General features: G+C 37.4%; 1 protein-coding gene across 1 annotated transcript in view; it reads right to left on the minus strand.

Annotated features, from left to right (window-relative positions):
• rab26 (RAB26, member RAS oncogene family) overlaps nt 1–16,089 on the minus strand; it is a 143,494-nt gene that overhangs the window by 71,876 nt on the left and 55,529 nt on the right. The window contains exon 4 of the mRNA XM_029706397.1: nt 14,298–14,364. Within this exon, the coding sequence (XP_029562257.1) occupies nt 14,298–14,364 (67 nt within the window). The remainder of the gene's footprint in view (nt 1–14,297; nt 14,365–16,089) is intronic.

A 16,089-nucleotide genomic window follows, 5' to 3' on the forward strand; every position in this document is an offset into this window, starting at 1 on the left:
CATGTTCTCTATGTTCATTACACTGTATCACACTGTCTCTATGTTCATTACACTGTATCACACTGTTCTCTACGTTCATTACACTGTTCTCTATGTCATTACACTGTATCACACTGTTCTCTACATTCATTATACTGTATCACACTGTTCTCTACCTTCATTATACTGTATCACATGTTCTCTATGTTCATTATACTGTATCACACTGTTCTCCATGTTCATTACACTGTATCACACTGTTCTCTATGTTCATTACACTGTATCACACTGTTCTCTACGTTCATTACACTATATCACACTGTTTTCTTTGTTCATTACACTGTATCACACTGTTCTCTACATTCATTATACTGTATCACACTGTTCTCTACCTTCATTATACTGTATCACACTGTTCTCTATGTTCATTATACTGTATCACACTGTTCTCTACGTTCATTACACTGTATCACACTGTTCTCTACGTTCATAACACTGTTCTCTATGTTCATTACACTATATCACACTGTTCTCTACGTTCATTACACTGTATCACACTGTTCTCTATGTTCATTACACTGTATTACACTGTTCTCTATGTTCATTACACTATATCACACTGTTCTCTACGTTCATTACACTGTTCTCTATGTTCATTACACTGTATCACACTGTTCTCTACGTTCATTACACTGTATCACACCGTTCTCTACATTCATAACACTGTAACACACTGTTCTCTACGTCTACGTTCATTACACTATATCACACTGTTCTCTATGTTCATTACACTATATCACACTGTTCTCTGTTCATTACACTGTTCTCTACATTCACTATACTGTTCTCTACGTTCACTACACTTTATCACACTGTTCTCTACATTCATAACACTGTATCACACTGTTCCCTATGTTCATTACACTGTATTACACTGTTCTCTACATTCATTACACTGTATCACTCTGTTCTCTACGTTCATTACACTATATCACATTGTTCTCTACGTTCATTACACTGTTCTCTACGTTCATTACACTATATCACACTGTTCTCTACGTTCACTACACTGTATCACACTGTTCTCTACATTCATAACACTGTATCACACTGTTCTCTATGTTCATTACACTGTATCACACTGTTCTCTATGTTCATTACACTGTATCACACTGTTCTCTACGTTCATTACACTGTTCTCTATGTTCATTACACTGTATCACACTGTTCTCTACATTCATTATACTGTATCACACTGTTCTCTACCTTCATTATACTGTATCACACTGTTCTCTATGTTCATTATACTGTATCACACTGTTCTCCATGTTCATTACACTGTATCACACTGTTCTCTATGTTCATTACACTGTATCACACTGTTCTCTACGTTCATTACACTATATCACACTGTTCTCTATGTTCATTACACTGTATCACACTGTTCTCTACATTCATTATACTGTATCACACTGTTCTCTACCTTCATTATACTGTATCACACTGTTCTCTATGTTCATTATACTGTATCACACTGTTCTCTACGTTCATTACACTGTATCACACTGTTCTCTACGTTCATAACACTGTTCTCTATGTTCATTACACTATATCACACTGTTCTCTACGTTCATTACACTGTATCACACTGTTCTCTATGTTCATTACACTGTATTACACTGTTCTCTACGTTCATTACACTGTATCACACTGTTCTCTACGTTCATTATACTGTATCACACTGTTCTCTACGTTCCTTATACTGTATCACCCTGTTCTCTACGTTCATTATACTGTATCACACTGTTCTCTGCGTTAATTATACTGTATCACACTTTTCTCTATGTTCATTATACTGTATCACACTGTTCTCTACGTTCATTACACTGTATCACACTGTTCTCTACGTTCATTATACTGTATCACACTGTTCTCTACATTCATTACACTGTATCACTCTGTTCTCTACGTTCATTACACTATATCACACTGTTCTCTACGTTCATTACACTGTTCTCTATGTTCATTACACTGTATCACACTGTTCTCTACATTCACTACACTGTATCACACTGTTCTCTACATTCATTATACTGTATCACACTGTTCTCTACGTTCATTACAGTATATCACACTGTTCTATGTTCATTACACTGTATCACACCGTTCTCTACATTCATAACACTGTAACACACTGTTCTCTACGTTCATTACACTATATCACACTGTTCTCTACGTTCACTACACTGTATCACACTGTTCTCTACATTCATAACACTGTATCACACTGTTCTCTATGTTCATTACACTGTATCACACTGTTCTCTATGTTCATTACACTGTATCACACTGTTCTCTACGTTCATTACACTGTTCTCTATGTTCATTACACTGTATCACACTGTTCTCTACATTCATTATACTGTATCACACTGTTCTCTACCTTCATTATACTGTATCACACTGTTCTCTATGTTCATTATACTGTATCACACTGTTCTCCATGTTCATTACACTGTATCACACTGTTCTCTATGTTCATTACACTGTATCACACTGTTCTCTACGTTCATTACACTATATCACACTGTTCTCTATGTTCATTACACTGTATCACACTGTTCTCTACATTCATTATACTGTATCACACTGTTCTCTACCTTCATTATACTGTATCACACTGTTCTCTATGTTCATTATACTGTATCACACTGTTCTCTACGTTCATTACACTGTATCACACTGTTCTCTACGTTCATAACACTGTTCTCTATGTTCATTACACTATATCACACTGTTCTCTACGTTCATTACACTGTATCACACTGTTCTCTATGTTCATTACACTGTATTACACTGTTCTCTATGTTCATTACACTATATCACACTGTTCTCTACGTTCATTACACTGTATCACACTGTTCTCTACGTTCATTACACTGTATCACACTGTTCTCTACGTTCATTATACTGTATCACACTGTTCTCTACGTTCCTTATACTGTATCACACTGTTCTCTACGTTCATTATACTGTATCACACTGTTCTCTGCGTTCATTATACTGTATCACACTTTTCTCTATGTTCATTATACTGTATCACACAGTTCTCTACGTTCATTACACTGTATCACACTGTTCTCTACGTTCATTATACTGTATCACACTGTTCTCTACATTCATTACACTGTATCACTCTGTTCTCTACGTTCATTACACTATATCACACTGTTCTCTACGTTCATTACACTGTTCTCTATGTTCATTACACTGTATCACACTGTTCTCTATGTTCATTACACTGTATCACACTGTTCTCTATGTTCATTACACTGTATCACACTGTTCTCTACGTTCATTACACTGTATCACACTGTTCTCTACGTTCATTACACTGTATCACACTGTTCTCTACGTTCATTATACTGTATCACACTGTTCTCTACGTTCATTACACTGTATCACTCTGTTCTCAACGTTCATTACACTATATCACACTGTTCCCTACGTTCAATACACTGTATCACACTGTACTCTACGTTCATTACACTGTTCTCTATGTTCATTACACTGTATCACACTGTTCTCTACGTTCATTACACTGTTCTCTATGTTCATTACACTGTATCACACTGTTCTCTACGTTCACTACACTGTATCACACTGTTCTCTACATTCATTATACTGTATCACACTTTTCTCTACGTTCATTACACTATATCACACTGTTCTCTATGTTCATTACACTGTATCACACCGTTCTCTACATTCATAACACTGTAACACACTGTTCTCTACGTCTACGTTCATTACACTATATCACACTGTTCTCTATGTTCATTACACTATATCACACTGTTCTCTGTTCATTACACTGTTCTCTACATTCACTATACTGTTCTCTACGTTCACTACACTTTATCACACTGTTCTCTACTTTCATAACACTGTATCACACTGTTCCCTATGTTCATTACACTGTATTACACTGTTCTCTACATTCATTACACTGCATCACTCTGTTCTCTACGTTCATTACACTATATCACATTGTTCTCTACGTTCATTATACTGTTCTCTACGTTCATTACACTATATCACACTGTTCTCTACGTTCACTACACTGTATCACACTGTTCTCTACATTCATAACACTGTATCACACTGTTCTCTATGTTCATTACACTGTATCACACTGTTCTCTATGTTCATTACACTGTATCACACTGTTCTCTACGTTCATTACACTGTTCTCTATGTTCATTACACTGTATCACACTGTTCTCTACATTCATTATACTGTATCACACTGTTCTCTACCTTCATTATACTGTATCACACTGTTCTCTATGTTCATTATACTGTATCACACTGTTCTCCATGTTCATTACACTGTATCACACTGTTCACTATGTTCATTACACTGTATCACACTGTTCTCTACGTTCATTACACTGTATCACACTGTTCTCTACGTTCATTACACTGTATCACACTGTTCTCTACGTTCATTATACTGTATCACACTGTTCTCTACGTTCATTACACTGTATCACTCTGTTCTCAACGTTCATTACACTATATCACACTGTTCCCTACGTTCAATACACTGTATCACACTGTACTTTACGTTCATTACACTGTTCTCTATGTTCATTACACTGTATCACACTGTTCTCTACTTTCATAACACTGTATCACACTGTTCCCTATGTTCATTACACTGTATTACACTGTTCTCTACATTCATTACACTGCATCACTCTGTTCTCTACGTTCATTACACTATATCACATTGTTCTCTACGTTCATTATACTGTTCTCTACGTTCATTACACTATATCACACTGTTCTCTACGTTCACTACACTGTATCACACTGTTCTCTACATTCATAACACTGTATCACACTGTTCTCTATGTTCATTACACTGTATCACACTGTTCTCTATGTTCATTACACTGTATCACACTGTTCTCTACGTTCATTACACTGTTCTCTATGTTCATTACACTGTATCACACTGTTCTCTACATTCATTATACTGTATCACACTGTTCTCTACCTTCATTATACTGTATCACACTGTTCTCTATGTTCATTATACTGTATCACACTGTTCTCCATGTTCATTACACTGTATCACACTGTTCACTATGTTCATTACACTGTATCACACTGTTCTCTACGTTCATTACACTGTATCACACTGTTCTCTACGTTCATTACACTGTATCACACTGTTCTCTACGTTCATTATACTGTATCACACTGTTCTCTACGTTCATTACACTGTATCACTCTGTTCTCAACGTTCATTACACTATATCACACTGTTCCCTACGTTCAATACACTGTATCACACTGTACTTTACGTTCATTACACTGTTCTCTATGTTCATTACACTGTATCACACTGTTCTCTATGTTCATTACACTGTATCACACTGTTCTCTACGTTCATTACACTGTTCTCTATGTTCATTACACTGTATCACACTGTTCTCTACATTCATTATACTGTATCACACTGTTCTCTACCTTCATTATACTGTATCACACTGTTCTCTATGTTCATTATACTGTATCACACTGTTCTCCATGTTCATTACACTGTATCACACTGTTCTCTATGTTCATTACACTGTATCACACTGTTCTCTACGTTCATTACACTATATCACACTGTTTTCTTTGTTCATTACACTGTATCACACTGTTCTCTACATTCATTATACTGTATCACACTGTTCTCTACCTTCATTATACTGTATCACACTGTTCTCTATGTTCATTATACTGTATCACACTGTTCTCTACGTTCATTACACTGTATCACACTGTTCTCTACGTTCATAACACTGTTCTCTATGTTCATTACACTATATCACACTGTTCTCTACGTTCATTACACTGTATCACACTGTTCTCTATGTTCATTACACTGTATTACACTGTTCTCTATGTTCATTACACTATATCACACTGTTCTCTACGTTCATTACACTGTATCACACTGTTCTCTACGTTCATTATACTGTATCACACTGTTCTCTACGTTCATTACACTGTATCACACCGTTCTCTACATTCATAACACTGTAACACACTGTTCTCTACGTCTACGTTCATTACACTATATCACACTGTTCTCTATGTTCATTACACTATATCACACTGTTCTCTGTTCATTACACTGTTCTCTACATTCACTATACTGTTCTCTACGTTCACTACACTTTATCACACTGTTCTCTACATTCATAACACTGTATCACACTGTTCCCTATGTTCATTACACTGTATTACACTGTTCTCTACATTCATTACACTGTATCACTCTGTTCTCTACGTTCATTACACTATATCACATTGTTCTCTACGTTCATTACACTGTTCTCTACGTTCATTACACTATATCACACTGTTCTCTACGTTCACTACACTGTATCACACTGTTCTCTACATTCATAACACTGTATCACACTGTTCTCTATGTTCATTACACTGTATCACACTGTTCTCTATGTTCATTACACTGTATCACACTGTTCTCTACGTTCATTACACTGTTCTCTATGTTCATTACACTGTATCACACTGTTCTCTACATTCATTATACTGTATCACACTGTTCTCTACCTTCGTTATACTGTATCACACTGTTCTCTATGTTCATTATACTGTATCACACTGTTCTCCATGTTCATTACACTGTATCACACTGTTCTCTATGTTCATTACACTGTATCACACTGTTCTCTACGTTCATTACACTATATCACACTGTTCTCTATGTTCATTACACTGTATCACACTGTTCTCTACATTCATTATACTGTATCACACTGTTCTCTACCTTCATTATACTGTATCACACTGTTCTCTATGTTCATTATACTGTATCACACTGTTCTCTACGTTCATTACACTGTATCACACTGTTCTCTACGTTCATAACACTGTTCTCTATGTTCATTACACTATATCACACTGTTCTCTACGTTCATTACACTGTATCACACTGTTCTCTATGTTCATTACACTGTATTACACTGTTCTCTACGTTCATTACACTGTATCACACTGTTCTCTACGTTCATTATACTGTATCACACTGTTCTCTACGTTCCTTATACTGTATCACACTGTTCTCTACGTTCATTATACTGTATCACACTGTTCTCTGCGTTCATTATACTGTATCACACTGTTCTCTATGTTCATTATACTGTATCACACTGTTCTCTACGTTCATTACACTGTATCACACTGTTCTCTACGTTCATTATACTGTATCACACTGTTCTCTACATTCATTACACTGTATCACTCTGTTCTCTACGTTCATTACACTATATCACACTGTTCTCTACGTTCATTACACTGTTCTCTATGTTCATTACACTGTATCACACTGTTCTCTACATTCACTACACTGTATCACACTGTTCTCTACATTCATTATGCTGTATCACACTGTTCTCTACGTTCATTACAGTATATCACACTGTTCTATGTTCATTACACTGTATCACACCGTTCTCTACATTCATAACACTGTAACACACTGTTCTCTACGTTCATTACACTATATCACACTGTTCTCTACGTTCACTACACTGTATCACACTGTTCTCTACATTCATAACACTGTATCACACTGTTCTCTATGTTCATTACACTGTATCACACTGTTCTCTATGTTCATTACACTGTATCACACTGTTCTCTATGTTCATTACACTGTATCACACTGTTCTCTACGTTCATTATACTGTATCACACTGTTCTCTACGTTCATTACACTGTATCACACTGTTCCCTACGTTCAATACACTGTATCACACTGTTCTCTACGTTCATTACACTGTTCTCTATGTTCATTACACTGTATCACACTGTTCTCTACGTTCATTACACTGTTCTCTATGTTCATTACACTATATCACACTGTTCTATACCTTCATTATACTGTATCACACTGTTCTCTTTGTTCATTACACTATATCACACTGTTCTCTACGTTCATTACACTGTATCACACTGTTCTCTACGTTCATAACACTGTTCTCTATGTTCATTACACTATATCACACTGTTCTCTACGTTCATTACACTGTATCACACTGTTCTCTATGTTCATTACACTGTATTACACTGTTCTCTATGTTCATTACACTATATCACACTGTTCTCTACGTTCATTACACTGTATCACACTGTTCTCTACGTTCATTATACTGTATCACACTGTTCTCTACGTTCATTATACTGTATCACACTGTTCTCTACATTCATTACACTGTATCACACTGTTCTCTACGTTCATTATACTGTATCACACTGTTCTCTATGTTCATTACACTGTATCACACTGTTCTCTACGTTCATTATACTGTATCACACTGTTCTCTGCGTTCATTATACTGTATCACACTGTTCTCTACGTTCATTATACTGTATCACACTGTTCTCTACGTTCATTACACTGTATCACACTGTTCTCTACGTTCATTATACTGTATCACACTGTTCTCTATGTTCATTACACTGTATCACACTGTTCTCTATGTTCATTACACTGTATCACACTGTTCTCTATGTTCATTACACTGTATCACACTGTTCTCTACGTTCATTACACTGTATCACACTGTTCTCTACGTTCATTACACTGTATCACACTGTTCTCTACGTTCATTATACTGTATCACACTGTTCTCTACGTTCATTACACTGTATCACTCTGTTCTCAACGTTCATTACACTATATCACACTGTTCCCTACGTTCAATACACTGTATCACACTGTACTCTACGTTCATTACACTGTTCTCTATGTTCATTACACTGTATCACACTGTTCTCTACGTTCATTACACTGTTCTCTATGTTCATTACACTGTATCACACTGTTCTCTACGTTCACTACACTGTATCACACTGTTCTCTACATTCATTATACTGTATCACACTTTTCTCTACGTTCATTACACTATATCACACTGTTCTCTATGTTCATTACACTGTATCACACCGTTCTCTACATTCATAACACTGTAACACACTGTTCTCTACGTCTACGTTCATTACACTATATCACACTGTTCTCTACCTTCATTATACTGTATCACACTGTTCTCTATGTTCATTATACTGTATCACACTGTTCTCTACGTTCATTACACTGTATCACACTGTTCTCTACGTTCATAACACTGTTCTCTATGTTCATTACACTATATCACACTGTTCTCTACGTTCATTACACTGTATCACACTGTTCTCTATGTTCATTACACTGTATTACACTGTTCTCTACGTTCATTACACTGTATCACACTGTTCTCTACGTTCATTATACTGTATCACACTGTTCTCTACGTTCCTTATACTGTATCACACTGTTCTCTACGTTCATTATACTGTATCACACTGTTCTCTGCGTTCATTATACTGTATCACACTTTTCTCTATGTTCATTATACTGTATCACACTGTTCTCTACGTTCATTACACTGTATCACACTGTTCTCTACGTTCATTATACTGTATCACACTGTTCTCTACATTCATTACACTGTATCACTCTGTTCTCTACGTTCATTACACTATATCACACTGTTCTCTACGTTCATTACACTGTTCTCTATGTTCATTACACTGTATCACACTGTTCTCTACATTCACTACACTGTATCACACTGTTCTCTACATTCATTATACTGTATCACACTGTTCTCTACGTTCATTACAGTATATCACACTGTTCTATGTTCATTACACTGTATCACACCGTTCTCTACATTCATAACACTGTAACACACTGTTCTCTACGTTCATTACACTATATCACACTGTTCTCTACGTTCACTACACTGTATCACACTGTTCTCTACATTCATAACACTGTATCACACTGTTCTCTATGTTCATTACACTGTATCACACTGTTCTCTATGTTCATTACACTGTATCACACTGTTCTCTATGTTCATTACACTGTATCACACTGTTCTCTACGTTCATTATACTGTATCACACTGTTCTCTACGTTCATTACACTGTATCACACTGTTCCCTACGTTCAATACACTGTATCACACTGTTCTCTACGTTCATTACACTGTTCTCTATGTTCATTACACTGTATCACACTGTTCTCTACGTTCATTACACTGTTCTCTATGTTCATTACACTATATCACACTGTTCTATACCTTCATTATACTGTATCACACTGTTCTCTTTGTTCATTACACTATATCACACTGTTCTCTACGTTCATTACACTGTATCACACTGTTCTCTACGTTCATAACACTGTTCTCTATGTTCATTACACTATATCACACTGTTCTCTTCGTTCATTACACTGTATCACACTGTTCTCTATGTTCATTACACTGTATTACACTGTTCTCTATGTTCATTACACTATATCACACTGTTCTCTACGTTCATTACACTGTATCACACTGTTCTCTACGTTCATTATACTGTATCACACTGTTCTCTACGTTCATTATACTGTATCACACTGTTCTCTACATTCATTACACTGTATCACACTGTTCTCTACGTTCATTATACTGTATCACACTGTTCTCTGTGTTCATTACACTGTATCACACTGTTCTCTACGTTCATTATACTGTATCACACTGTTCTCTGCGTTCATTATACTGTATCACACTGTTCTCTACGTTCATTATACTGTATCACACTGTTCTCTACGTTCATTACACTGTATCACACTGTTCTCTACGTTCATTATACTGTATCACACTGTTCTCTATGTTCATTACACTGTATCACACTGTTCTCTATGTTCATTACACTGTATCACACTGTTCTCTATGTTCATTACACTGTATCACACTGTTCTCTACGTTCATTACACTGTATCACACTGTTCTCTACGTTCATTACACTGTATCACACTGTTCTCTACGTTCATTATACTGTATCACACTGTTCTCTACGTTCATTACACTGTATCACTCTGTTCTCAACGTTCATTACACTATATCACACTGTTCCCTACGTTCAATACACTGTATCACACTGTACTCTACGTTCATTACACTGTTCTCTATGTTCATTACACTGTATCACACTGTTCTCTACGTTCATTACACTGTTCTCTATGTTCATTACACTGTATCACACTGTTCTCTACGTTCACTACACTGTATCACACTGTTCTCTACATTCATTATACTGTATCACACTTTTCTCTACGTTCATTACACTATATCACACTGTTCTCTATGTTCATTACACTGTATCACACCGTTCTCTACATTCATAACACTGTAACACACTGTTCTCTACGTCTACGTTCATTACACTATATCACACTGTTCTCTATGTTCATTACACTATATCACACTGTTCTCTGTTCATTACACTGTTCTCTACATTCACTATACTGTTCTCTACGTTCACTACACTTTATCACACTGTTCTCTACATTCATAACACTGTATCACACTGTTCCCTATGTTCATTACACTGTATTACACTGTTCTCTACATTCATTACACTGTATCACTCTGTTCTCTACGTTCATTACACTATATCACATTGTTCTCTACGTTCATTACACTGTTCTCTACGTTCATTACACTATATCACACTGTTCTCTACGTTCACTACACTGTATCACACTGTTCTCTACATTCATAACACTGTATCACACTGTTCTCTATGTTCATTACACTGTATCACACTGTTCTCTATGTTCATTACACTGTATCACACTGTTCTCTACGTTCATTACACTGTTCTCTATGTTCATTACACTGTATCACACTGTTCTCTACATTCATTATACTGTATCACACTGTTCTCTACCTTCATTATACTGTATCACACTGTTCTCTATGTTCATTATACTGTATCACACTGTTCTCCATGTTCATTACACTGTATCACACTGTTCTCTACCTTCATTTTACTGTATCACACTGTTCTCTATGTTCATTACACTGTATCACACTGTTCTCTACGTTCATTACACTGTATCACACTGGTCTCTACGTTCATTACACTGTATCACACTGGTCTCTACGTTCATTACACTGTATCACACTGTTCTCTACATTCATTACACTGTATCACACTGTTCTCTACATTCATTACACTGTATCACACTGTTCTCTACATTCATTACACTGTATCACACTGTTCGCTATGTTCATTACACTGTATCACACTGTTCTCTACGTTCATTACACTGTATCACACTGTTCTCTACATTCATTACACTGTATCACACTCTTCTCTACATTCATTACACTGTATCACACTGTTCTCTATGTTCATTACACTGTATCACACTGTTCTCTACGTTCATAAGACTGTATCACACTGTTCTCTACGTTCATTACACTGTATCACGCACACTGGACTGCAAATTTGTTCAAGTATCAACTTCATCATTCTCTTAATATCTTTGTGAAGAAGATATTTTAGTGAAGAAGCACCCTGTGGTGGAACTACATTCTGCAAATGGCTGTAAGGGAGTGAGTGACTTTCTCACTAGTCCTGGGAGAGAGAATTCTGTCTGGTTCAGTCTGGCGACAGGATGAACACAGATGGGTTCAACAGATTGCAGGCATTGTGGGAGCAGTTGAAAAACTAATTTCTCCATTTGTTTACTTGAGATTTTCATGTTCACTCGTTAGTAGCGTAATTGATGGATTTGGGCCAACGGATGCCCAGGCACTGCCTAAACTGGAAAGGGCGCAAGTCACTATGTAATAAGCACTAATGGTTCTCCCGAGGACAAACTTATGCCTATGTGTGTCTATGATGCCTATAAAAAAATCCTTGGAGTTGGTGATATCATTGACCAGTGTGATGTCAAACATACGGCCTGTGGGTGGTTTGAGTAAAAAAATAAAAATAATAATAATAATTTTGGTGGGGAAACAAACTCAATATACTTTAAAATGACTAAAACCAATCAAAACTGTGTAGAAATTATAATGGATCTATATTCTTGACTTTCCAGCTAGCTAATAATCTCTGTGCACAGTCAATGGACCTACATTCATACAGTTTATTGACTGTCCGGCTTGCTAATAATCTCTGTGCACAGTCAATGGACCTACATTCATACAGTTTATTGACTATCCAGCTTGCTAATAACCACTAGACAGTCAGGAAGCATCTAAAACTCCAAAAACGTTGGATAGAGGACAATTGTTTTTATAATAGTGACTGCAAGGAAATATACCCAATTTTCAGTGCGGCTCTCCGGACCTCGTTGAAGACCGGATGCGGCCCCCGGGCAAAATGAGTTAGACACCCCTGGTCTAGATAGAAAATACCTATGATAAACTCCATATTGGTAAAGGGGTGAATTCCAAATCAACACAATTCAATTAATCTATTAATTTCTATGGTAAAGCCGCTTGGTTTCTAGGCCCATCAAAACTTACACAAGGTTTCAAGTACAGGATGATTTCTGGCACTATTGAACATTTATCTGTCTTACTTTACATCCTCAGGCATGGCATTTAGCAAATGATAGATTCTCAACACCTCTATGAACAAGTTCAAGCTTCCATTAAGGCCTAAACCAGAGTGGGAGCCATCTTTATCCAGCGGTTCGCAGGAAGTGACAGCGTCCATGACCCGCAGTCTGAAAGCATCCACTGCTGCAGTTCTGACAGTCACTTTGAATGAGCTTTATTTAAAAAGGTATGTGAGACGAGTGAACGCTCCCTGAAGATCAGTGAACACAGAGCACTGTTCTGACAGATCAGCCCAGCACTGGCTCTCTGCCCAGCTTGATATACTGGATGTGAGAATGCGAGAATACATACTGAACACACACACTTTTCACTGTCTACTTCTTCTCTACATCTGCAGTTGACTTGACGACAAATACAACACAGTCTAACTGGTGTAAACACAACAATCATGCATCTTCTCAAGTAGGTCAATGTTTACTTCCTTAGTCCCTGACATTACTAATGAATGCTCCATTTTCCCCAAACTGAACTGTTGTCCCCTCCAGCAATAAGCACTACTTGTCTGTGTCTCATTCCAGCGGTGTACCAGAGAGGAGCCCACCTCACCGTCTTCCCATCAGCAAGCCTCACAGCAGGAGGCAGAGGAGAAACTGTCAGCGATCTGCTGCTGGAGAACCAGAGAAAGTCATCTTCACATACACACACTCACTTAAATATGAGTCACACACACCGAGCTTGATGAACAACCGCCAGGCAATGTGTACCAATGGAGGAGATAAAATGCAGCCAGGGTAGTGTATGGTGCTCCTAAACACACACACAACTTACCATGAGCGTCGCGGTAGTAGGCGTGTGTGACGCTGCGGAATCTTTCTTGCCCAGCAGTGTCCCAGATCTGAGTAGGAAGACATATGACATCATCAGCATTCCTCTCCCACTCTATAATGACTGTTCTCACTCATCAATAGGCCTACAGAAGCAACCAGCAGCTCAATGAATGAACTGCTAGGAATAGAGGATCTGAGATATGAATCATGTACATTAAATGCATTTTTCTCTCTGGGAAAATGTATTTTGAATGTGGCCTACTTATAGTACCAATGACTATAATCCACTTTAAATTCACAACGGCAACATCAAGCACTGCTCGTGTGTACACTCCTGAAGGGTTGGCTGAGGACACACCTGATTGGCAATGAGCACTTGTTCTCTCTCAAATACACCTTTACAGTTGTTGGTTAGCTAGCTAGCGAATTTTAACCATACTAGCATTGATGTGAAATCAGTCAAAACACCTCAAAACAAGACATGGTATCAAGAACAAGATGAAATGAGTCACTTACGATTCCCCATGTGGCAGTTTCTTGTTATTGTTATTGTTGGTAGCTATATGGCCATTCAGAATCCCAACTCACAGACTTCTGCTCCATTGAAGCGTGCGCAACATTTCCGTGACGTTGTCAACTAATCCATCTTTATGTATGTGTATACGTTTGATATTTTAAGAAGAAATTGTGCACAAATATTGCATTTTAAAAGTTATATTAAATGAAGTGACCTTTAATATAGACCACATTGAAAATTCAATAAATCAGATTTTGTATATCAATAAAGACTTGCTAAAGTGCCAAAATTCCGCATTTTGACATGTCCCTCTATGCATCATTATCTGTACTTTACTATTTACTCCACACTGCCCTTTCCCACCTGGACAAAAGGAACACCTACGTGAGAATGCATTGACTACAGCTCAGTGTTCAACACCATAGTGCCCTCAAAGCTCATCACAAAGCCAAGGACCCTGGGACTAAACACCTCCCTCTGCAACTGGATCCTGGACTTCCTGATGGGTAAGGGTAGGCAACAACACATCTGCCACACTGATCCTCAACATGGGGGCCCCTCAGGGGTGCGTGCTAAGCCCCCTCCTGTACTTCCTGTTCACCCACGACTGCGTGGCCAAACACAACTCCAACACCATCATTAAGTTTGCCGACGACACAACGGTGAGACAGCCTATAGGGAGGAGGTACTTTACTTTATTTAGTTAATATTTTCTTAACTATTATTTTTCTTAAAACTGCATTGTTGTTTAAGGGCTTGTAAGTAAGCATTTCACGGTAAGGACTACACCTGTCGTGACAAATACAATTTGATTTGATTTGATCAGTGTTACCATCTGCCCTTCCAATGGCACGCTATTTCTCTCTCACACTATCCCTCTATCATCCATCTATCTATCTGGGCCTGGTTTCCCAAAAGCATCTTAAGGCTACGTTCATCATTAGAACCTTTGCAGGCGCATCCGTTAGATCTCTGAGCTGTTTCTCGAAACCCTCGTTACTAAAGTTGCTCTTGAAAAGGCTCGTTGTCTTCTTTTTTTACTTGCCTTTCAGGAACTCACACTTGACTTCCCCCCCCCCAACTATCACTGACTTTACTGATAGCGACTTTATTGAGGAAAAATGTACTTACCATGATTGTGATATGTGGTTGTCCCACCTAGCTATCTTAAGGTGAATGCACTAACTGTAAGTTGCTCTGGATAAAAGCGTCTGCTAACTGACTAAAATGTCAAATGTAATGAGAGACGGGGTGAGGGTATGAATACTAAATGTAG

The sequence above is a fragment of the Salmo trutta genome, chromosome 2 (genome assembly GCF_901001165.1).
Source record: "Salmo trutta chromosome 2, fSalTru1.1, whole genome shotgun sequence".
Classification (NCBI taxonomy): domain Eukaryota; kingdom Metazoa; phylum Chordata; class Actinopteri; order Salmoniformes; family Salmonidae; genus Salmo; species Salmo trutta.